Genomic DNA, 25,483 nt, shown 5'->3' with positions numbered 1-25,483 from the left:
CGTCACTGCCTCAGCCGCAGGTGCCCAGTGCTCCCAAGTCTGGGGCTTGGTGGTCACAGAGACTCTGTCGTGCTGGGGTTTTGCTTCTGTTTGTCCTCACGTCCTGCCTGCCTAGCGTCCTTGCTGCCCTTGACTCCTGCTGCCTTTGATCCTGCCCTCAGCCCTCTCTGGGTCACTCCCTTCCTCCCTGAGAGAGGATCCACTTGGTTCGATGAATCTGATTCCTGGAGGACAGTTCAAGCCAGACCACTTCATGGGCCACCGGCCAGCTGGGCAGGGGCCAGGCCCTGGGTCAGGCCCACCTCCTGTCCAGTTAGTGGCAGGCCAGTCGGGTCACTTGGCGACCTAAGAAACTCTTAGCACTGTGGGCAAGGCAGGCACTTAGAGCGTGAACCACTCCCCTGAATCCAGACCCTGAGTTCAGCCTCTTCTATGACGTACCTTTTCATCTCTTTGCCTCAGTGCCCAACACTGGGCTGGCAGAGTTAAGTTTCAGTGACTGTGTTAAGGGACAAGTGATGAAGTCAGCCAAGGAGCACTGAGGCTCTATTGAAGGCCATGGCTGTGCAGTGGGGCCTGTGATTCCTGTGTCCTTGTCCAGGGCTCTCCGGGATCCCGTCATCTGAACCTCCCTGCTTCCGTGCCTGTGGACTTGGATGCCACACATGGGTCTAACTTCTCTGTGTCCTGGGGATGCCAGGGGCACTTAGGGCTCTCTGGTGCCAGCCCAGACTCAGGGGTGTAAACACACAGCCTCTCTGCCTGCAGGTCTGACTGTGTATCCCTGACCCTGGACCTCTCAGCCTCTCTGCCTCCTTCTCCACTGCCTGGCTGTCCTTCTGTTTCCGGCCTTCTTGGGTGGCCTTGCCTGACCCTAGCCTGGCCTGAGAGGTGGGGTGGGGGTGAGAGGAGTACGCACAGTGCAGCTCTTGTTCAGGGATCAGGGTGGGGCCGATGCCTGCTCTCTGTTCCAGCCCATGGCTTGAGTCTTGGCAGGCCAGAGGGTAAGTTGCCGCTCTGCCTGCAGCATCATCTCAACATCCTTCCGCTGACATCTCGGGCCCAGAGCCACTGTGGAAGCTGCCCAAGAGAGCCCTTAGCTGTGCTCTCCTTCCAGGCTGTTATTGATCCCTTTGCCTCTGGCTCTTCCATCTCACAGCCTGTGCCCTGGGCCATGACAAAGACAAGGATGGGGCTGGAATGGCTATGGCCAGAGACCGGGTGAACAAAACACTGGCCCAGGGCTGCAGTTCGAAATGCTTCATCTGGGAACTGGAGGTTGATATTAACAAGGCTTGATGATGGAGATAGGATATCAGTGAGGGATGGGGCTCAGTGAGGGGACAGGGCTCAGGGAAGGGGATGGGGCTCAGGGAAGGGAGATGAGGCTCAGTGAGGGGACGGAGCTCAGGGAAGGCTTGAAGTTAGAGAAATGGGTACACAAGGCTATGGGGCACATTAACTTAATGGTCCCTTCCTACCCCAGCTCGGGTCCCAGAACCTATCCCTGGTCTACTCTCAGTTTAACTGTGAGGGGCATGGCTGGGCACCTTGGCATCAGGCAACCTGTGTCTGCTGGAGAGGGACTCAGACAGGCAACACCAAACAGTCCTGAGTCGCACACTGGGAGGCCTTAGGGGATAGGGGGCCAGGGCTGGGACTGAGCAGCTAGAAGCCAGTGACAGGTAGGCCTGGCTTGGGCCCTGGAGGGCAGGAGACCCATTATTTCCCCCAGAGGTTCCTGGAGGCTTTCTGGAGGCTGGAGGTAGCTTCGAGAAAGGCATTTGGAATCCTAGGAAAAGAGGTGGCCCTATCCAGGGACACCAGGGATGCCCCTTCCCCTCCTTATCACTAAGCCCCCATTTCTTTTACCAATGACCTCCCCCTTGACTGAGCCCACTCTCAATCCTCGAGTCCCAGCTCTCTCTGAGTCTCTGTCCCCTTACTGAGCCCAGGTCCCCCTTGCAGAGCCCTCCCACCAGTACTGGGGCCATCTTTCAGTTGAATTGTTCAGCACCTCCCTGTCTCACCTGTGATGAGGGGTGTCTTAACACAGGTCCCATCCACTCTGGCTGGGCTGAGGCCCTATTGTCCAAAGAACTGTTCATTTTCATTCATTTACATATGATATTTAATATTCAAATGTCCAAGGCTGGGCTGGTGAGGAATGGCTGCATGTATGCATGCTATTTGCATACTTTCCTTTTAGTGAGAAAATACCCAATCCTTTCTCCTCCCCACTCTTCAAGGTCACCCTGTTCTGACTCTGACTTGAAGAGAGCCTTGGTTGGGCTCTGCAAAGAAGGTCCAACAATGCGGAATGCTAAATAGGAACTAGTTTGGGTACCAGATCCTGGAAGTATGCTGAGAACACAGCGGCTACACAGCATATACATACTACCACTACTCATTTCTGCCTCCACGGCCAATGTGATTAACTGATCATGGCACTCTCTCCCTTGGAGCTCAGAGCCACTTCATTTGGGGCATCAGTTGGTATATGAGATTAAATCTTTGTCTTCCCCAATTAGCTAAACCCTTTCCTTTCCAGATAGGGAAACTGAGGCCCAGAGAGAGTGCAGAAAATGAAGATTATATCCACGAGGAACACCACCTCCCCAGCCTGGAAGCACATGGGCCATTCCCTTGGAGGGTGGAGGAGGGCAGTTCCACCCTATGTAAGAAAATCATCAGAAAAAGGTACTTCTGGGTGGAATTACAGGTGATTTTTATTCCAACTGTGCTTTTCTGCATTTCCCAAATATTCTTTGAGCATAAATTCATTTTGTAATTAGAAATCCCTCAATAAATGGCTGGAAAAAATAAAAAAATAAAAATAAATGGCTGGGTGTGGTGGCTCATGCCTGTAATCCCAGCACTTTGGGAGGCTGAGGCAGGAGGATCGCTTGACCCCAGGAGTTTGAGGTTGCTGCGAGTGTGATTGTGCCACTGCACTCCAGCCTGGGTGACAGTGAGACCCTGTCTCCCATAAAAAGAAATCCTTCAATAACAATACTAGCTATCTTTTATTTTTTTTCTCTCTCTCTTTTTTTTCTTCCTACAAGCAGTAAGGTGAAAATATTAGCTATCTTTTAAAACACCACCACCACTGTGTGGTACCTGCTTTAGGCATTATCTGATCAACCCTGACAACCACTCTGGGAGGGAAGTATTATTGTTATTTCCATTTTATCTTTTTTATTTTTGTTATTTATTTTTTACTAACCTCCAGAAACAATGTTATTTCTATTTTAAAGAAGAACTCAAGACTCAGGGAATTCTAAAAAATTTGTCTCAAGGTCACAAAGCAAGTGGCACAGCTGTGATTTTAGCCACATTCTATACAATGAAATCAGTCAAAAGTTAATATCAGGAACTGGGCGTGGAAGCCAAAGTGGGAAGATAGCTTGAGGCCAGGAGTTCGAGCCCAGCTAAGGCAGCACAGTGAGACCCTGTCTCTAAAATACATAAATAAAGTTAATATCAGGGATGGTCGGGTCTGTGGAAGGATGCTGATTTGCATGCTCTTCTCTATGATATTTGTGGATGCCGGCCAGGTGCGGTGGCTCACCCCTGTAATCCTAGCACTCTGGGAGGCTGAGGCAGGAGGATCGCTTGAGGTCAGCAGTTTGAGACCAGCCTGAGCAAGAGTGAGACCCAGTCTCTACTAAAAATAGAAAGAAATGATCAGGACAGCTAAAAAACTATATATATGGAAAAAATTAGCTGGGCATGGTGGCGCATGCCTAAAGTCCCAGCTACTCAGGAGGCTGAGGCAGTAGGATTGCTTGAGCCCAGGAGTTTGAGGTTGCTGTGAGCTAGGCAGATGCCACGGCACTATGGCCGGGAAAACACAGTGAGACTCTGTCTCAAAAATAAATAAATAAATAAATAAATAAATAAAAATAAAATAAGATATTTGTGGATGCCCCATTCTGGGGGCAGTGAAGCGACTTGCCCAATGTCACCCTGCACATTGTGTGAAAAAGGCAGCCTGGGTCCCAGGGAAGGCTGCTGAGCAGCCTAGGGAGAGATCAGAAGCCCAGGCATGATCTGATCTGCGCCCCCAGGACCTGGACACCTCTCTGGGCTCAGGACAATGAGAATACTATGCTGTAGCAGAGTACAGGTGGCAGAAGGGCCTGCTAAGGCCCCAGCTATTCCTCTCAGCAGGGAGGGGTGGGGAGAGGCTGAAGGATGCTGAGGAATGGGGCGGGGGATTCAGAGCACAGCCAGCGACAGAGGGGCAGTGGGTGCTGGCGGAAGAATAGCCTCCCTCCACTGGGACTTTGGGAAGGGGCCATGCTGGCAGGAGCATGGGCCTGTCCTCCCACCACCCAGCTTTGGCAATCATTGCCCACTGGTATGCCTGAGCCCCTGGGCACCTTCATTCACTGTCTTTATACACCACTCCCTCCTGTGTGCCCAGAGCAAGGGATGGGGACACTGTGGACCAGCTCTCCAAATCTGTGTGAACTTGCATAAGCCACTTAATCTCCCTGAGTTTCCTCACCTGTGAAATGAGGTGATCAATCATATTTCCCAGGGCTGTTTGAGCATTAAAGGCAGTCACAGAAGTAAAGGACCCCAGCCGGAGTGGGTGAGGCAGCCTGGCAAAGGCTGGCTGTTAATGACAAAGGCTCTCCTCCCCTAGCCTGCCCCAACAGCTGGCAATGGCAGGACAGGCCCGGAGAGCCAGTGGGGGAGGAGCCCTCTTCCTTCCTGCCCCTTCCAGCTGGGTATCAAGATCTGAGACCAGATGTGCTGCTGAGTGACTCAGCGCTTTCCTGCCTGGAAACTCCTCCCTGCCTGCCTCGCCAGGCTGGGCCAGGCAGGGTGAGACAGCAGATCGCTGGTGGGGGCAGCGGGTCCTGAACAACCCCAGAGGAGCCATGGGAGAGTGGGAGAGGGAGGGAGGAATGAGGATAGTGTGTCTCAGCCTGCAAAGATGGGGATGGGATGGAGGAGGTGGGACATTTCCAAGGCTGTCAAGGAAGAGGTTGAGGGTGTCCTTGTTGGCCTAGTCAACCTAAAATGCCCAAATGCTCACCCATTCCTCCTCCCCCCAGCTCACATCCCATCCCCAGTATTTCCAGGCCAGCCCAAACCCGTTCTTCCCGCCCCCCTGGGCCCGCACACCTACAGGACGCCTCCTTCCTTCCCTTTTCTCTCTTCCTCTTCCCAGCCAACCACCTCCACTTCCTCACCTCCCACTCTGCAGGCCCGGTTACTAGCATGTGCAGACAGGTCTCTGGAAAGTTGCCTTCTAACTGCCAACCCCCTCACCCAACCTAGCTTCATCTCTCAGGGGCAGTGGGCACTGCTGACCTGGCCCTTCTTGGAGCTCTTTTCTTGGCCTAAAATGTCACCCTGCTGGTTTCCCTTCTATCTCTTGAACAGTTCCTCCTCTAATCTCTTCCCACTGTCTACTCTTAAAGGTGTGTGTTCTCTAAGTTTGGTCCTTTCTTGTCTACTATATGGAGGAGGGATTAAGTGCATGGACTTTGGCATCATATGGAGCTGGGTTCAAATCCTGGCTCTGCCTTTTACCAGCTGTGTAACCTTGGGTGAGTTAGTTTGCTTCTCTGAGCCTCAGCTTCCTCTTCCATCAAATGGGTTGATATTACTCACTTCCTGGGATCTAATGGGATAATGCACATAAAGTATTCAGCACTGGGTCTGGCCCATGGTAAGGATTCAGTTAATGGCACTTGCAGTTAATATCCTTTCTTCTTGGTCAGTTTCCACCCCCAACTCCTACCTGCTAGGCATGTCATGTTTAGCTGGATGTCCTAGTGGCACTTCGGATTCCAAATGGTGGAAAACAAAATGCCATCCCTTCTTTTTCATCCCCCAGACACCAGCTTCTCTTCCTGTCCCGACTTCTGTTAATGCCCCACCATCTTTCACCAGGCCCAGCCCCCAGGGATGTTGTACATTCATTCAACAAGTACCAAAGCTATGTGCACTGAAGACAGACTTGAAAAATCATTGTCTTTGCCCTTAAGAAGCTCACAGTCTGGTGAGAGAGACAGACAGACAAACAATTAAATATAGTAAGATACCAGCCTGGGCAATATAGCAAGACCCCCATCTCTGCAAAAAATAAAAAAATTGGCCAAGTGTGGTGTTGTGCACCTGTAGTCCCAGGTACTCAGGAGGGCTTGAGCCAGGAGTTTGAGGTTACAGTGAGCTATGATGGTACTGCACTCCAGCCTGGATGACACAGTGAGAGGAAATCTCTAAAAAAACAAAAATAAATAAATAAATATAATAAGATAATTGCTCTAAGATAGGTTTGTATGGGGGACATTGTGTGGTTAGGAGTGCTTAAGTCTGGCTGCATAAATCCAGGAAGCCTTCCTGGAAATGGTAGCATTTGGGTTGGCACCTGTAGGCTAAGTAGGAGCTTGAAAGGTGGAGAAGTCAGGGACAGCTGAAAAATTAACCATAGGCAAAAGGGTGGCAGAGTGAGGTATGAGAAGGCTGGGACTGGATGGTCACATCTATGTTTCAGAGAGCTCCTTTGGGGCGGCATGGAGGATGCTGGAGGAGATGGAATGGAGACAGCAGAGAGTCCCAGGAGGAAGATTTAGGATGTGAAAGTTTACTCTTGCTCTGCTGCGCATGGGCTGTGCACCCTTGGGAAAGTTACTTGAGCTCGCTGAGCCTCCATCCCTCCTCTGTCAAATGGAGATAATAATAGGCACCATGGGGAGGCTGGGGAGGGCTGAATGAGCTAATGGAAGGGAAAGTGCTGGATGAAGGCGAGCTGTTGTTATTGCAGAGAAGCCACCAGGGCCAGCGGTGTTCCAGCCACAGCCCCACCTCAAAAATGGCCTCCCTGAGCCGCCTCTGAGCTGGGCCCATGTGCTCCCCGACTGGGGGGTGGGGTGCAGGATGCAGGGAAGGATATGCACATACCTGCCTCTGGATCCTGGCTTACTGGCTATGTGACCTGGGACCAGTGTCTTCCTGTCTGAGCCTCATTTCACAGAGCTGAGAACCTAACCTTTAGGGTTTCTGTGAATTCCATGGCACGTGGTAAGTGATCATTAACTATAGACAGTTCCCTGTCCCCTACTCTCCAGAACCCTCCTCCAGGGCCTAGCACCAAGCTAAGCAGAGTGGGAAACAGTAAATATTTAATAACAGATGGGCTGAGAGCTCCTAGCTGAAGGGGGATGTGAAGGAGCCAGAGGACACCTGCTTTCCCAGCAGGGACCGCTGTGCAGACAGGCCATCCTTGGGCTCCAGGAGCAGCGACAGCCAGATCCTGAGGGAATTCTTGCTTTCAGTGACTTCCTGGGGGAGTCCCAGCTAGCAGGGCCCTCCCAGGGTACCCCAGCCCCCCAATTGTCTCCCTATCCTCTCTCACTCTACCCCTCAGAGACACAGCAAATGGATGGGGACCCACTCCACAACCATTCACTGAGCGCCTCCCCACTGTGCCAGGCCTGTGCTGGCACCGGCGGAGTCAGGGAGGAAGGAGACCAGCCCTTGCTCTTCAGGGCTTCCCGCCTAGCTGGGAGAGCGATGGAAAACATGTTTGCTTAAATGGGATTGCATGTGGCTCGGCCAAGGACTGACTGTATTTTGAGGGACTTAAAGTCTTCGGGCCTTCACTTAGCCACCTGTAAAATGGGAACAGTAGTTCTTGCCTCCTTCAGGCTGTTGTGAAGATTAAGGGAGGTGATTATGTAATGTACTTTGTGCAGGAGTCAGTTCCTCAGTGGGTATGCTGTGATGGTGACTGTAAGTCCTGTGGTGACCACTGCTGTGCAGACTCGGGCCAGGGAGGGCAGGGAGGATGCTGCATGGGGAAGCCAGTCGGGGAAGTTAGTTGCCAAGAGGGACATTTGAGGCCGGGCCCGGTGGCTCATGCCTGTAATCCTAGCACTCTGGGAGGCCGAGGTGGGAGGATTGCTCGAGGTCAGGAGTTCGACACCAGCCTGAGCAAGAACAAGACCCCGTCTCTACTAAAAATAGAAAGAAATGATCTGGACAGCTAAAATTATATATAGAGAAAAAAATTAGCCAGGCATGGTGACACATGCCTGTAGTCCCAGCTACTCGGGAGGCTGAGGCAGAAGGATTTCTTGAGCCCAGGAGTTTGAGGTTGATGTGAGCTTGATGCTATGGCACTCTAGCCAGGGCAACAGAGTGAGACTCTGTCTCAAAAAAATAAAAAAATAAAAAAAAAAAAGAGGGGCATTTGAGCTGGGTCCTAAAGGATGAGCAATGCTTTGCCAATGACAACATTGGGAGAGGCAGATGGGGAAGGACCCTGCAGGCCCAAGAGATTGGGATTTACCTAGAGACACAGAGGCGGGTTACGCAGTGGAGGGACAAGGTCCAGATTTAGCCTTAGGAAAGGTCCCTCTGGGGCAGTGTGGAGAATGGAGAGGAAGGCAGAGAGCAGGCAGGAGACTGGGGCAAGCTGGTGTGATGGTCCTGGGGCTTGGAACTGTGCATGTCATCACTTAGTCACCTGCCTGGTATCACGTACGAGTCAATGATTCAAAGGTTTCTGTCCTAGGAATACGCCTGCCCCTTAACAGGAATTTACGAGGACAGCCAACGCCTCTGACCAGAGGAGCCACACAAGGGACTGAGAATTGGGCCCCAGAGCGACCAGGCAGAGAGACTGTCCTTTCCTTTCCTTCCCAGCCCAGAGGTGCTGCCCCTCGTGTGGCCTTGGGCCTCCCCTTTGTGCCTTTGTGTCTCATTGGTTGTCTGTGGCTGAGGCAGCAGCAAGAGGATTTAGGAGTGAGCCAGGGCTAAATCCAAACCCTGGTTCTACTACTAACTAGCTGTGTGACCTTGGTCCGATTTCTTCTCCTCTCTGAGTTAGTTTTGCGGGAAATGTTCACATTGGCAGTGTTTTTATATTCTTGTATGTAAATGCACAGAAAAAGGCCGGAAGGGTATATCCTGCCCACTCGCGTTAACAGGGGTTGGGTGGGGCGAGGCAGGTGTGGGTGAAGGGGAATGTTCACATTTTACCCTGTTTACTTCTGTATCATTGGGGCCTTTTATAAGCACGTACATTTTACATTATTGCATTTGTAAAATGTGGAGATGATCCCAACAACTTCACATATTATTGGAAGGATTTTAAAAAGATCCCATAGATAAAACTCCTTTCATGCTGCCTGCTGCAGAATTGGCTCTCACCCAGTCTTAGTTCCCTTTTCTTCTTTCTCTTGTCTGGATCTGTGTTTCTACTTGTAACTGTTTGTCCCTTTGTATCTGTGTGTAACAGGCCTGTGTATATCTCTGTCTGCGGTTTATGCGCTGCTCTGTTTTCATATGGGTGAGTGTCTGTGCACGTGGGAATGTGTGCGTGTGTCTGCGCAGCAGTGTGTCTCGGTGCAAGTGGGTATGTAGGTGGCCGTGTTAGCAGTGTGTATGTGTGGGGGTGTATCTGTGTATCTGAGCTTGTGCTTCTGTGTCTGTTTATATGTGTTTAGATGTCAGTCTGCCTTAGCATACCTGAGCGTTTACTGGTATCTAGATGGATCAGTGTGTATCTACGCATCTGGATATGCTAATGTGAATTGGTGCATATATGGGTGTGTCAAGCTGTGTGTGTCTCAGTGTGTTTGTGTTTGCCCCTGTGTAGATGGGGGATGAGGGCATGGGTCTCTGACAGTCCACATCCAGTTGTTCCCCTCTCTTCGTTGGCAGGCAGCTCTGCCCACACATCTCAATCCCTCCCCCAGCTTCCAGAAGGCCCCGAGTGTGGGTGTTTCCCTCCTAGCCCTGCCCTTGGGCACGGGGCCAGGCTTGCTGCCCAGGACTGGTGGAGTGGGTGTCTGCAAACACCAAGAGAGGGGCCCCAGCCAGCAGCCCCCTGCATGAAGCCTTACCAGCCGACAGGGCGGGCTGGTCATCTTCCTATTTCAGAGAAGAACTGTGCTCCTGTCCTTGGAGAGCAGTGAGCCCTCCGAATCTCAGGGTCAGGAAATCCCTGTTCTCTCAGCCTAGGTCAGTGTCCATCTGGCTGAGCTGAGCTTTTTGTGTTTGTCAGATGCAGCCAGACAGTTGGGGAAACAAAGCATGTCTCCATGGCAACCCACCTCTGCCTTCGGACTCGGGCAGTTCAGTGGTTTTACGGGGCCCTCTTTGGGCCCAGAACTGGGATGGGGGTGGGTGGTAAGGATGAGTCAATAAGGCTTCTGCAAATGTGCACAGCATCCTCAAACCCCAACATACTGAAATATCTCCACACACACTCCTTTCTAAGTAAAGCTGGATGTTTAGGTTGGAGGAACTGGTGCCCAGAGAGGGCAAGCATCTTTCCCAAGAACACCCAGCAAGTTAGTGGCAGGACTGAGATAAGAACAAGGTTAGCTGCAGGGCTCCTTTTTACACCACATGGTTTTCTCATTCTAGGATTCAATAATCATTTATAATGTATATTTATCTATAAAACTTTTTTCTTTTTAGAGACAGGGTCTCACTCTGTTGCCCAGGCTGGAGTACAGTGGCCTGATCAGAGTTCACTGCAACCTCTAACTCCTGGGCTCAAGTGATCCTCCCACCTCAGCCTCCTGAGTAGCTAGGACTTACAGGCACTAGCCACCATGGCTGGCTGATTTTTTTTTTTTTCTTTTGAGACAGTCTCACTTTGTTGCCCGGGCTAGAGTGAGTGCCATGGCGTCAGCCTAGCTCATAGCAACCTCAAACTCCTGGGCTTAAGCGATCCCACTGCTTCAGCCTCTCGAATAGCTGGGACTACAGGCATGTGCCACCATGCCCGGCTAATTTTTCTATATATATTTTTAGTTGTCCAGATAATTTATTTCTATTTTTAGTAGAGACGGGGTCTCGCTCAGGCTGGTCTCGAACTCCTGACCTCGAGCGATCCACCCGCCTCGGCCTCCCAGAGTGCTAGGATTACAGGCGTGAGCCACCATGCCCGGCCTAATTTTTAAATTTTTTGTAAGGGGCAGTGTCTCGCAATGTTGCCTAGACTGTTCTCAAACTCCTGGCCTCAAGCGATCCTCCTGTCTCAGCTTCCCAAAGCATTGAGATTACGGGTGTGAGCTTTCTCGCCTGGCCTACAGACAATGTAAAGTAATGAAAAACACATATATAGGTACGCATGTGCATTTGGGTTGTGTGCTAACTTTCGACAGACCATTAAGCTGGGCTGGCTGGATAACTTGTTTCTGTGCAGACCTCAGAATACACCTTCCCCTGACATTTCTGCCAAGTTGTTAAAACTCTTACCATTTTGCCCCTGCTTACCTACGAAACTCAGTATTTTTTACTTACCCACTAACTAAAACAGACTGCTGCAGGAATAAACTGAATGCTGGCACTCAGATAAAACCATAACCATCCCCTGTACCTCAGGGTTTTGAATTCATAGTCCATCAAAACGTCATCATGGTTCCCACTGATTTACTTTAAGGTAAGTAAAGGTTATGTTTTCATTTATAAAATAAACTTATAAAATATTACTTTAATCTATTTTATCCATCTGAATTTGGGGTAGATTTTGTTTGAGGGAGAAAAAGGTTCTATTACTAAAAGAAAAAGTTTGAAACCATTTTTTTTCCTTGAGACAGCGTCTCACTCTGTTGCCCCCGGTAGAGTGCAGTGGCATCATCACAGCTCACAGCAACCTCAAACTCCTGGGCTCCAGCAATCCTCCTGCCTCAGCCTCCTAGAGCATTAGTATTACAGGCGTGAGCCCCTGTGCCCAGTGAAAACCACTTTTCTACACTGTGTGTACAGCTAAGAGAGTGAAAATCTGATCACTGAATATCTGTGGTCAATCTCTGGAAGCTAGAACAGAGCTGGTGCCTGGGAGGTGTTTGTTGAAAGAATGAAGGGAAACAAGGCATTGTACACTGGAGACAGGATAGTGGCCACAAGCACCTCTCTGCTCCCTCCTTTCTCCCTTCTCTCCTCCCCTGGCTCCCTCTCCTCTTCCCCCTCCTCTTTCCTTCTGTCCCACAGCCTCCCAGGAGCTGGCACCAACTCAAGAGCTGGGGGCCCATAAGACTGCGCGATCCGGCCACAGCCACGCAGCCACATACCACTAACACCTTGAGTTATTTCTCCTCTCAACCCAGTGAGGGGGAAAATGGGTCGAATTAGGCTTGGGGCCTGACTCTAAGAGAAGCTGGGAGGATCAAAGAAGACCTCAGCGGGGAGGTTGTTTGAAATGTTAACACCGCTGCCCAGAGCCCTGGATTAGGGGACACAGGAATGCTGGCTGGGACCTGCAAACTCGCCCACCAAACCTGAGGGTCTTCAACTTTGCAGGATTGCTTTGCCCTCTGCTCTAATTCTGGCCTCTCCAATTGGTCTAAGAACTGAGAGGAGCCACAGGTGCTGCCACCTCCAGAGTCTCTGTCCCTTCCTGGTCTTCCTTGTAAAAAGAAGGAGGCTCAGCCACACCTTGGCCAGGCTGCCCAGGCTGAAATGAGGCGTCTGTGCAGGAAGAAGCCAGGCCCCGCAGGGGACAAAGCTGGCTCCTGTGGAAGCAGGTCTCCCAAGTGGGAGGGGGATTGGGGATTGTGTGAGGGCGACATTCAGGTGGTCCTGGGCTTTCCAAAAACAGACTGGCAAAGCTGGAGGGCCTTTGGGCTGCTGCCTCAAGTCTGGTTATTGCTGGTTCCTCCCTGGGGACAGGTTGGCAGTTTCCTGCCTGGTCAGGTGACAGCCTGGCTCCAGGTTGGACTTTGGGCCCTGTCAATAGTGACTGCTGGGAAGTCAGCTCCCTCAGCTGCCTGCAAGGCCAGCGAAGAAATGTGGCTGAGCTGAGCAATCATTAATCCAGGGGCCGGATTCAGCTGCAGCTGGGACGCAGGGTGGCCCTTCCCCGGCTAGCCAGCCCTTCCCAGGTGTCTCAGGAGCATTAGGTCAGGGGACAAGAGGGAAGGCTGGGGCTGCCAGTCTGAGGGTGGTACAGGCTGGGGGGTGAGAATCTCTGAGTGCTGGAGTTAGGAGCAGTGAAGGGAATACAGCCCTGACTTCCTCATTCTCCTCCTGCCTCTCCCTACCCCTAAATCAGGGGATCCAATGTGCCGGTTGACTGCTGGGGAGTCTAGTTTGAGGGGAGCCTTCCCTGAGGAATTAGGAGCCACTGGCAGGGCCAACTTCTTCACAGGCATGTGCACTGTACAGCCCCACATGGCCCTGTGCTCAGAAAGGCCCTGTGCTTGATTGAATGCTTGGCTGTTGCCTCTTGAAATTCTTACTACTTTTTAAACAAAGCGCCCTGCATTTGCATTTTGCAATGGGCCCTGCAAATTATTTAGCCAGTCCTGGCCACTGGGAAAAAGGAGGTGGTACAAGGGTTGATGGGGGCTGAGATTAACCAACATCCCTCTCCTGACCACCCCTTCCAAAGGCCAAAGTATGTTTGTCTTTCTCCCTTCTCCACGCATCCAGACTTACCCAACAGGCCAAGGCCCAGGTATCGCTCTCTCTGCAAGTCTCAGCCCTGCCTGTAACACCTTTCCTTCAATACTTACCAACTAACAGAGGAAGAGGTGGGTCCTTCTCTCTAACCATCCTACAGTGTGATAGTGAGTGCCGTCTACAGTGTGTCAGGGCGGGCTGGGCTGGGAGCCCCAGACAAGTGGGCCCTACCCTCATGGAGACCAGGGCCAGAAGAAAGCTGTGTGACCAGGATCAGGTTGGGTGACAAACTATAACTGATGGGATAATCACAAGGCCCTTCTGGGGACAGAGGGTATGAAGGGAGAGGGTCCAAGGGTGCTGACCCCACAGCTGGCCCCCAGGGAAATGTCTAACCCCTGGGGCTTGAAGCTTTGGACCAGAGACAAAACCCAGATGCTCCTCTTGGCTAGTCTGCTACTGACCACCTCTGTGCTCTTGGGCAACCCCTGTCCCCTCCTGGCCTCAATTTCCCTCCTGTACTAGTGGTAAGGCTCCCTGCTCTGCCTCCATCTTAGCTTGTTGTGGGATCAGGTGATGTGGAAGGGCTTGGTCAGCTATAATAAAGAGCCAGAGGCCTGGAGGAAATGAGCACAGCATTTTCAGGATTCCTGAAGGCTTCCTTTCCCACCAGCCTCCCCACTGACACTTCTCACCTGCCCAGAGATCTGCCCTCATAAGGGTCCGGAAGCATCTCGGTGGGAAATCCTGGCCCAGGCAGGGGTGCCGTGGGGCCTCAAAGCCTAGCCTAAGGGTAAACTGAGGAAGGACTATCCCCAGCCACCAAAGGGTGAAGCGGGGACTCCAGCAGTACACGGAGGCTTGTTGGAGACTGGGGGAAGGCTTGGTAAAGAGCCAGGGGGCGACTTCCAGTCCCAGAACCGAGGGAGATGCCCCCAGTAGGTCACAGGTCCTATCTGAGGCCTCTGTTCTTCCAGTGCGCTCCCCAGTGCTGTCCGGGTCCTGGAAGGAATTCTCCGAATTCCCTTATTCCAGCAGAATTCCAGAATCCCCCATCTCTTCCCCCAGCTCTCCTGGGGTCCCACCCCAGCCTTTCTCTTTCCCTTCGCTGAGCCCCTCCCCTTGCCATCCCCACCCCCGTACCACCCTCTTCCGAACCCCACTCTCCGTGGTGCCCCCTCGGGGACCGGCCCCGCGACCCCGCCCCCTCGGGACCCGGCCGGCGCACGACCCCGCCCCGGGCTCCCGGGACCCCCGACTCCCGGGACCCGACCTCGCCCTCCCCGGGCCCGGGGAGGCGGGGAGGGCCAGCAGGCAGCGCCGCTCCCGCCCCGCGGCCGCTCCCGCCCCGGCTCCTTCCCTCCGGGCCGGCCTCCGCGCCCCGCCCGCCCGGCCCCTCCCGCGCCGCTCCCGCCGCGCTCGCTCGGCCTCCGCCGCCCAAACTTTTCTCCCCGCGCGTCTCCCCGCGGCGGCCGCCCCCGGGCATGGGCGCCGCGCCGCAGGGGGCCTGACCCCGCGCCCGGTCCGCCCGCCGCGCCATGGCGGCCCGCGCGCCCCCAGCCGCACCTGCGGCCGAGGAGCCGGGGGGCCCGGGCGGCCCCCCGCGCAGGAAGAAGTCCCGTTCCGGCCTCCGCCGCGCCTTCAGCTGGCTGCGGGGCAAGCGGCGCAAGAAGAAGGCGGCGGGGGCCGAGGGCGCCGAATCGGCCGCCCCCCGCGCCAAGAAGGCGGACGACAAGGCCAAGAGGGCCAAGGGCAAAGGCCGAGGTAAGGCGCCCGGGCACCTGGGCTGAGCGCCGGGCGGCACCGGGGGTGCGGCCGGGGTGGCTACGCCGGGGGTCCACGGCATGTTGGAGAGGGGTGACCCCCTAGGCGCCGGTGCTGCGGGAGCGAAGAGCCCTGGACTCAGCCCGAGCACCCCCATTGTGCACCGCCCCCTTGCACTCAGCCCGGGCCCACTCTGAGGGGAGGAGACCCCCGGCTAGGGCAGAGATCCCCTGGCTTAGGCAGGAAGTGCTGGCAGTCTGGCTCTGGAGCAGAGGCAGATTCCCCCTCCCCCAAGCTCACCCTGGTTCTGCCCTCTGCTGAGTCAGGGGGTGAGAGACTCGACTTTGGCCTGGGGCCAATGGGAGAGGCAGGTGGCCTTGGGTGGGGGGGGTCCCTCTGGGTCTGGAAGGTCAACTGCACTCCAAAGGAGTTTCAGCCCTTTAGGTGGCTCTGAGTTTCCAGCTCCACAAAGGACCCAGCACGGAGCATAGCATGCCTTAGGTTCTTAGCAGTGTTAGCTTTTCCCACCTGGCCCCCCTCACCGTTCACCTGGGCCAAACCACAAACATCCACCTCCTGGGGTGGTGAGCTCACCATGGTGAACCAACCACCGTCCCCATCACTCCTTTCCTCAGCCCTGGTAGAGGGGACATGTCAGTGTCAGGAGTGTGCTTACAGATGGGGGAAACTGAGGCCCAAGCTAAATGGAGAAACTGTACCTGAGCTGTGGTGGGTACTTAAAACACAACAGTTAATTCCCAGTCTGTCTGAGTTTTGAGCCCCTGGGCTTCCCCTGATAGATGGGCAGCCTGAAAGGAGGGGACGGTGACCTGGCCTATCCCTGCTGGGGTCACTTGCTTGGGTCTTCCTCATTTCCCCATTTCTGTCTTCCTTTTGGTGGAGAGGGCGTGAGTTTCTGCAAGAGGGTGGGGCTCAGAAGTCTACCTTTCCTATACTCCTGCTGCAGTGCTGGAGGTGAGGAAATGGCGGGGTGTGTGGGCCCATCCCATTCCGCCTGTGTTTATCCTCCCAGTGTCCTTTAACCACCTCCTCTGGAGGAGAATTAGAAGGAACACTTTAAGGGTCAGGAAGAGAGTGGAAAGCCTCTTGTCTGATTGCATCCGGCCTGATCTTCCTTTTGGATAAGGGCCCTGCTCCCCTGCGGCCCAGCCACAAATAGAAGTCAGGGCGCTGGGGTTGGGATGGCTGGGCCAAGCCCTGAGGGAAGGTTTGGGTGAGGGGTGTTTCCAAGGGCTTTGCAGTCCTAGCAGGACACGGAGCCTGTCGCAGGGCCGCCCCACTGGGATTCAGTCTGAAGTCATCTCCATCTCTCTCAAGTAGACATGGGTCAGAATTGCAGCAGGCTGGATTGTGGTCAGACTGTCAGGATTGGCAGGCAGAAGGCTAGTGGACTAGTGTTGTACCCCAGGGCAGATTGGTCTGGAGGCAGGGAGCTGGAAAAGCTGAGCCTGTAGGTCCCTGCTACAACAGCCTGGCTTTGGGGTCATTGGGTCATTGGCCAGGCCTCCCCTGGCCTTGTGTTTGGTATTGGGTGGCACTGGGCTTTCTGGGCAGCCGGTCGGCCTTATGTGAGCCCACGTGCGTGGGCAACACCTCCCTGCCCCTGGCTGTTGTTTCCCCAGGGCTGGAGGTGGCCCCAGGTACCACTGTAGGAAGTCCTGTTCCCTTTTGCTCCAGTCTCCTATTATTGCAATTGTTTCCTTGTCACCTGCCTGGCCCACCTTCTTTTCTGTTTATTAAGAGAAATAAATCTGATCCTTCTAATCTCCACTGGCACTGCTGGCAAGGAAGGAGAAGCCTGAAGAAGGCTTAACTCTTTCAGGGAGACTGTTCGGAATAGAGACTGGGAGGTGGGGAGGAAGACTACATGTCTACACGGGAAATTCCTGGGGGCTCAGGGTCTTTATCTCTTCTATTCCAATCTCTGAACCAAAGACATAAGAGATGCTGTCTTGACTGCTCTAATCTGACTCTCCTACTATGAGATGGGAAAACTGAGCTAGTAATAGAATTTTGAGCACCAATCTTCTGGGATTCCCTGTTGCCCTCACTGCCCTGCACAGTCTTAGAAGAAGAGAGGAAATCTGACATTTATTAATTATTCTGAATGTGTCAGGAGGCCTGTATCCATTGCCTCATTTGATCTCGTTTGCAGATGTAAAATATTGAGGCTCAGGAACAGTGAGTGATTGATTTGACCAAACTGAGATTTACACTCAAATCACCTGCCTCCAAAACTGGTACTGTTTTCATGACTCTCCCAAGGACATAGAGCAGGGGGTAAGGCTTAAAGATCTTCTCATCCAACCCACTTTACAGATGGGAAATGGCCCAGAGAGATGTGAGGGAGCTTGATAGATGGGGGAGAGTATCAGAGTCAGGCAAATGAGAGTTTACATCCTGGCTCGGCTACTAGCAAGCCCTGTGACATTGGGCAGTAACTTCTCTGGGGGCTCACTGATTCCATTATTGTCTCAAGGGGAAGAAAGGGTGTCACAGGGGTGATCCTCTGGCTGGACATTGCCTTGATGGGTCTGTGACCTTTGTGTTTCACCAAGATTGTCACAAGAGAGGATATGAAAATTTTTATTTTATTTTATTTTATTTTTTTGGGACAGAGTCTTGCTCTGTTGCCCGGGCTAGAGAGCTGTGGCGGCAGCTTAGCTCACAGCAGCCTCAAACTCCTGGGCTCAAGCGAGCCTTCTGCCTCAGCCTCCCGGGTAGCTGGGACTACAGGCATGTGCCACCATGCCTGGCTAATTTTTTCTATATATTTTTAGTTGTCCAGCTAATTTCTTTCTATTTTTAGTAGAGATGGGGTCTCGCTCTTGCTCAGGCTGGTCTCGAACTCCTGAGCTCAAACAATCCACCCGCCCTGGCCTCCCAGAGTGCTAGGATTACAGGTGTGGGCCACTGCGCCCGGCTGAAAATTTTTATTTTTAATTTTTAAATTTAAAATTTTTTGTAGTGATGGGGGTCTCACTATGTTGCCCAAGCTGGTCTTGAACTCCTGACCTCAAGTGATCCTCCTACCTTGGTTTCCCAAAGTGCTGGGATTACAGGTGTGAGCCACTATGCCTGGCCAGATATGAAAACTATATGAAAGAGAAGTTACCATAGAAATGAAAGGGGTTTCTATTATTGTGTTTATAAGTTTAGTCATCTGAGCTCTAAGGGCCCGGTCTGGAAGGAATGGGCTCTTAGGCTGATGAGAACAACTCTGCCGCCCTCTTATGTTATGTGAAGCTGGCAGGTTATTCACCCCTTTAAGGCTCAGTTTCCTTATCTATAAAATAGGGATAATAAATCCTGGCTTTACAGGGGTGGTTCAAGGATCAAATTAGATAGCAGACATGCAAGTGCTTTGTGAACTGGGAGCGTGATGCACAAGGTAGCAGGTTTCTGCTGTTGTGATGCAGAGGATTTGGGCATTGGCTAAGTTCATCGTGCTCCGTGTTTGGAAAACAACTCACTTGGTTACCCTATGATGATGATTACTGTGGGGGATTCACAGAAGGTGGAGTCTCACCTTTGTGCCACGGGAGGACTCAGATGTAAGATAAAGTTAAAAAAACAAAAACAGGGATCCATATTTTCCAGAAATATCACCTGGACTCTAGACAAGTGTGTGGGAAGGAAGTGTTTCTGGGACAGGTGCCAGGACTAGAGCCCAGCAGATAATCAGGGGAGGCTTTCTGGAGGAGGTGGGCAGACTGTGGAAGGAGGGCAGGGTCCTGGCTGATCTGCAGAAGAGAAGTAACAGGAAGGCTATCTGCCAGACCCTGGCCAAGTTTTTTTTTTTTTAATTAAAAAAATTTTTTTTGAGACAGGGTCTCACTCTGTCACCTGAGCTAGAGTGCAGTGGCATGATCATAGCTCACAGCAACCTCAAACTCCTGGGCTCAAGCGATCCTCCTGCTTCAGCCTCTTGACTACCTGGGACTACAGGTGCTCACAACCACGCCCGGCTAATTTTTCTATTTTTTGTAGAGACGGGGTCTTGGTATGTTGCTCAGGCTGGCCTCAAACTCCTGGCCTCAAGCCATCTTCCTGCCTCAGCCTCTCAAAGTGCAGAGATTACAGGCATGAGCCACTGTGCTGGCCTAGCCAAGCATTTTCATGAGAGTCTTCCCTTGTCCTCAAGACAACCTGTGAGGTGGACAGTTGTCACCATTTGTAGGTGTGAAAAAAGGCCCTTTCTGAGGGTAAAAGTAAGTCACTCAAGATCACTCAGATTCATTCATTTGGAAAAAAACATTCTTTACCGTGTAGTGTCAGGCATTGCTCAAGGTGATGAGAATGCCTGGGGACAGACAGGCAAAGTCCCCACCTGTGTGGAAGTGATATTCATAGTGCAGTAGTGACAGAGCCACTCAGTCTGCCTCCACACTCCACAAGCAATATGATGTTGGCTGTGTTTCTGGCTCTGGAGCGGGGTAAACTCCGTAGAGTCTTAGGACCAGCTCTGGAGAAAGGAGTACCTAGCTCTTCCGAGGGTTTCTCCCAGGCAGTGGGCAGCGGCTGATGGGTAGGAGCGGGGATGGCTCTGATTCTGAGGATTCTGGAGCCGCTCTGCCAGGCCCAGCAGACTTAATCCCGTCATCTCATGGCAGCCTCCCCAAGTTCCTTCTGGCCACCACTCAGGGAGGACTGTGCTTGGCGTGGAGTTGTGGAGGGACCCCTGAGTTTGAGCTCTGCTCTGCTGCATGACCTTGGGCAAGTCCTGCTCCACTTTGGGCCAGACATGCCCTGTCTTGCGGGGTTTACTGGCCTCTGAGACCTTTGCTAGTTCTGGGAGTCTGTGGGTTTGAGGATAGGCTGGAGGAGCGAGCCTGCCTTTGGACAGCTGGTTAAGACGCTGAGACCCAGTGGCCTGGACATCATAGGAAGATGGGTAAGGAGAATCCGGTATGAATAATTCCATTTCTCCCTGCTGAGGAAGAGGGCTAGGTAGCGCTAAAGCAAAGTGAGGGCCCAGAGTCTCCTGGGGTAGTGGGCACTTTGCCTCTCTGAGGTCAGGGTGGCATCTGTTTGCCTTTCAATAAATACTCCATGTATTTTCACATTCTGTGTCATCGCATGTGCTGTTTCTCCTGCCTAGAATGTGCTTCCCTTCACTTTTCTATCCAGTGAACTATTCATCCCTCATGGCCTGGCTTCATCATCTCTGTGATACTCCCAGGAGAAATTATTGCCCCCAGACTCTAGAGCAGGGTGCTTAAGAGATTTGGAGTTGGGCAGTATATGTTTTACTGGCCACCACCTTCTTGGGTAGGGGCATCTCAGTGTCCTCGGCCTGTGGCCTGGACCAGTGTAATGGGGCAGAGTTCCCTCTGCGATGGGATACATCCAAAAGGGGAGGGGATTCCACAGGGGAGGCTGGGGTTCCTCAGAAAGAGTGTAACAGGGTAGCTGCTCTGTCTAGCTCACCCAGGCCCCTATGTAAGGATGGACAATGCCTGCCTTGGGTCTAGGTGGGACAGGGAGCCTCACTCATTTATTTCACAGATATTTCCTGAGTACCTGCTATGTGCCAGGGACTGTCCTGAGGATGAACAAGAGAGACAAAGTCTGGTCCTCAGGAGCAATTTCAGTGTATGTGGAGGGGGATCAGACATTGAACAAGGAATCACGGGTCAAAAGTGTGACAAAGGAGAAAGCACCGTGATCCCTGGGGATGAACAGGATGGCTTTCCCAGGGAGGTGACACTTGAGCTAAAATTGAAGGATGAGGGGAAGCTGGGGTTGAGGGACTTGGCGCTGGAGTCAGGCAAGGCACCTGCGAGGGCCTGGGACCAGCTGGCTCTCTGGGGTTCTGTGGGGCACAGATATGGCCATACCTCGCTATTCTGAGTAATCCTGGGGGCAGGGGCTGGGTTGACTGCCACTTCCTTCTGCACTGCCTCAAATAGGGCCTGGCACTAAGTGGCTTTGGGAAAGGTGGTGATCTCATACGGGCCCCGAGACACAGGCATCTCTGGATCCTAGATGCTCAGAGTTGATGGCCTGAGATGTCACAGGGAGCCCTCATGGTGCATACAGATGGGCAGCTGAGGCCCAGAGGAGGAAATGACTTGCTCAAGGTCACAGGGCAGACCAGGAGCCCACACCTGCCAGGCAGACTGCAGCTTCCCCGCTCCTTTGTTCAGACTTTAAAAGGAAAATCCTGTCCCCAGGAGGTGCCTCTACCAGGGGTGGGAAGAACTGAGAAGGAAGTGGAGGCCAAGGGTACCTCCCCTTCCCTCCCCTACCTCTGACACCTTCAGGGGCTGGTTCCAACTGTCTCTCCCTCACCTTTCTGGAAATTCCCCTCAAGCCTGGGAGGGGCCCTCGATCAGTGTGCCCTCCCCCCACTATTGCCCCCTGCAGTTCCTGAAGCAGGGCTGCCAGCAAGGTTTGCCAGACTGGGGTGGCTGAACCCTGTGGCCCCCAAAATCTACACTGTTGTCAGCAGAGGCAGATCGAGGGCCTCCCCTCCCTGCCTGTCCCTTGGAAATCCCTCTCTCTCCAGACCCTCAAAGCTGTCTCAGCTGCTCACGGCCTGTCACATGCTGAAGAAATCTAATGAGAGGAGGCATTGTATATTGTTTGGACCACGGTGAACATGGTGGGGCTGGCAGAGCAGGGACACACACCTTCCATGTTTACACCCCAAGGCCACCTCCAGCCCCTTAGCTGACTTGGGAAGTCAGCCAAATCCCTGCAGCTTTCTTGGGCAAGCGGGGTGAAATCTCCGTCCGTCTCCCACATTATTATACCCCACTGTACTCTATGCCCTTCTGCTCCACAGTCTTTGGGGGCTGCTTCACCAAAGGACTGTCAGCCCCACTCACAGGTTGCCCGGCTGTGTGCGGGACATGGAAGGGGAGATAGAGACACTCAGCCCACAGAGGGTTTAAACCCAGAATCTTGTTGCAAAGTACATGATTCCCTCGAGGCTTCTGGTAGGAAGATTACTAATTAGGGTCTCCTGTCCGCTTAGGATACTCTCCTCCAAGTCTCTAGCCTGTTGAGGCCTTTGCCACCATTCTTCAAGAGAGTCAGGAGGCACTCAGGCCCAGTCCTGTGGTTCCTGGGGTTCTGGTCCATATGCCTCCATCACTATGCAACACCACCACTGTCACCACCAGCAGTAAACAAGTGCCATCACCGCTACTACAATAGTACATAGTACCCAAGCCCCACGATCTCCACCTCTACCAGTTTCTTTTCTTTCTTTCTTTTTTTTTTTTTTGAGACAGAGTCTTGCTTTGTCGCCTGGGCTAGAGTGCCATGGCATCAGCCTAGCTCACAGCAACCTTAAATTCCTGACTGCAAGTGATCCTCCCGCCTTAGCCTTCCAGAGTGCTAGGATTACAGGCGTGAGCCACTGCGCCCAGCCTACCACCAGTTTCTATTCCACACATATGGTCCACCTGCTGTGTGCTGAGCTTGGGGTTGCTAAGAGGAGTGAGACAGTCACTGCCCTTGAGGAAACTGTTCTGGTTGAAAAGGCAGGTACCAAAACAAACTTTTGTCTCAAGGAAAGTGCTGGGATGAGCCAGTGGGGAGGTGGATCACTCCTGTAATCCCAGCACTTTGGGAGGCCAAGGTAGGAGGATTGCTTGATGCCAAGAGTTTGAGACCAGCTGGGCAACATAGTGAGACCCTGTCTCTACAAAAAATAAGAAAAATTAGGCACAGTGGCACACAATTGCTTGAGCCCAGGAGTTGGAGGCTGCAGTGAGCTATGATTGAACCACTGTACTCCAGCTTGGGTGACAGAGTGAGACCCTGTCTCTCTCTAAAAAAAAAAAAAAAAAAAGTGCTGGAATGGTGTTACCCAGAGTGCTAGGGAGCCCTGAGGTGTGATCAGTACTATATCAGAGGGCAGCACTAATGACTGTGGGAGCACAGAGAACTGAGCCGGGGGAGGAGGGAGTGCAAGGAAGACTTCTGGAGGATGAAAAGGCATCTGCCAGCAAAAGTGGAAGAGGAGACAGCAGGTGTGGAGGCCCAAAGGTGTGCACTGGGGAGTGGCAAGCAGTTTTGTGTGGCTGGGGCTCTGAGAATGAGAAGGGTATGGTTGGAGATGAGGCTGAACTGATGTGCGGGGGCAGCTTCTACAAGGCCTCCTGTGAAGGCCAAGGCACCTGCTGCACTGCAGACATCCTTTGAAGTTCTTCGCATACCTGTCCTCACTCAATTCATGCTAAGAAATTTAGACTTTACCCTTGGGTGTTCTCTCTGCTCCCCTGTACCAGCTGTCCTTTTTATGGGCCTGCGTTTCCCTGTCTGCAAATCCAGGAAATTGGGCTAGCAGATCTCTGAGGTCTTTTTCAGCTTCCACACTAGGACCCTCTTCTCTATGCAAAGTCGGAAGACTGGTACACACAGATTGGTACACAGTATATGCTCAGTGTGTATTTTCTATGGATGAATAAAATGCCAGCCCTTCAAGGACTGCAGTGTTATCAACCTCAGACTCTGAACAAGACAATAGGCCTCAGAGAGGGTTGGGAAGAGCTTTGATGCTTCCATTTTACAGGGAGGGAAGAGGGTGTCCTGGAACCACTGGGAAGAAGAGGCAGCGTGGTGTGGTCGAGGGGCTTGCCCAGGTGGCAGAAAGGATGAGCCACATGGGTACTAGAACTGAGGGCTCTGGACTCCCAATCCAGTGCTGTCTGCTACACCCATGCTGCCCGTGTTGGAGAGATTGGGGCCAAGTGATGGTAAAGGAGAGTCACTGCCCAGGCCGCCGGGCCCTGGTCAGGTCCCTCGGTTACAAGAGCACCTGTGAGGACACAGAGGTGGGAGCCTTGGGTAGCCTTGACTTTCACAAGAGGTAAGGGTTGGCCTGGGCTTTGAAAAACAAAGACTCGTATGAGAGATGGGTAAGAGGCACACAACTTCACAGGCACACAGACATGGGTGTTTTCACATATGTTTACCTACATGTTCCATTATTTACACACAGATTGTAGATATGGGCATACACTCAACAAACACAGTTGCACAGTCATGCTGACACACAAAAAGCACAGGTAATTACACACTGTTACAGACAAACTTATTTACACATACATGCATACAGGCAAACTCTTACACACTTAAATACACAAAATCAGTGATATTCAGCCAATCTGAGATAGTCACAATTACATAGGCAAATACATAAAAGCACACACCTAGACATGAAAACAGACTCAATTTTTTTTTTTTTTTTTTTGAGATAGCATCTCACTGTGTTGCCCAGGATAGAGTACTGTGCTGTTAGCCTAGCTCACAGCAACCTCAAACTCTTGGGCTTAAGCGAACCTCCTGCTTCAGCCTCCCAAGTAGCTGGGACTGCAGGCGTGCACTACCATGCCCTACTAAGTTTTTTCTATTTTTAGTAGAGACAGGGGTCTTGCTCTTGCTCAGAGCTTAGGCTGATCGCGAACTCCTGACCTCAAGCAATCCTCCTGCCTCAGCCTCCCAGAGTGCTAGGATTACAGGCATGAGCCACCTCGCCTGGCCTAGACTCAATTATATTGATGCAGTCACACACAGTTGATTATACACAGAGGAACCCACATGTTCAAGGTCACAGATACATAGGTTTACAACTACACAGCCACATTTAAGCACACAGTTATACACAGATGTCCAATTAAATGTCTTCAAGGGCATGCAGAGACACCGATGAGCTGGAGAGGTGGGGGAATGGAGCAGTAGGTATCAGAGTCAGTCTGGGTTTGAGTCCTGGGTTTGTAGCTTAACGCTGTTTGAGTCAGTTGACTTCAAGCAACCTCAGTTTCCCTGTCTGTAAAATGGGTATGATTTCCCCAGTTGTCTTGTGGATGAAATGATATGTAATGTATGAAAGCAATTAGCATAGCGCCTGGCACATACCTGGCACATAGTAAGCACAAAATAAAAGGGTTCTACTATTATTTTGAACACCATAACTACAGAAATAGTTCAACATATTTGTACACACAGGCACGTGACACTCACGGGTGGTAGCTGGTGGGGCTTAGCAGCAGCAGGGCTCCGGACCTACCTGTGTGGAGCCCGGTCCCTAGTTCTCCCAGCTCCACTGCACTCCTCAGACAGGCAAGCCCTGGGCTGTGAGCGGGAGACCCGCTTGCCCCACCTGGACCCACCCGGCCTTTCCCTGAGCGCTCTGGGTTGGGCGGCTCAGCCTGTCTCCCAGGTCTGGGGAGGGGCGGAGCCGACGGGACGCGCGCCAGGCCCCGCCCCTGGTCCTGCCCCGCCCCCGGCCCGGCCATTGGCCGCAGAGCTCGGGGGTGTGGCTGAGCTGGGGCTGGGGGCGCCTGCGGTGTCCGCCCGC

The 25,483-nt window shown here is 52.6% G+C and overlaps 1 protein-coding gene across 1 annotated transcript in view; it reads left to right on the top strand.

The window, feature by feature from the left end:
* The first annotated feature begins 14,851 nt into the window (after positions 1-14,851).
* KIAA1522 (KIAA1522 ortholog) overlaps positions 14,852-25,483 on the top strand; it is a 28,810-nt gene continuing 18,178 nt past the window's right edge. Inside the window, exon 1 of the mRNA XM_045548370.1 lies at positions 14,852-15,147. Coding sequence (XP_045404326.1) covers positions 14,922-15,147 — 226 coding nt within the window. The 5' untranslated portion in view covers positions 14,852-14,921. The remainder of the gene's footprint in view (positions 15,148-25,483) is intronic.

Source organism: Lemur catta, chromosome 3 (genome assembly GCF_020740605.2).
Source record: "Lemur catta isolate mLemCat1 chromosome 3, mLemCat1.pri, whole genome shotgun sequence".
NCBI classification, from domain to species: Eukaryota; Metazoa; Chordata; class Mammalia; order Primates; family Lemuridae; genus Lemur; species Lemur catta.
This window is presented reverse-complemented; position numbering and strand designations above follow the sequence as displayed.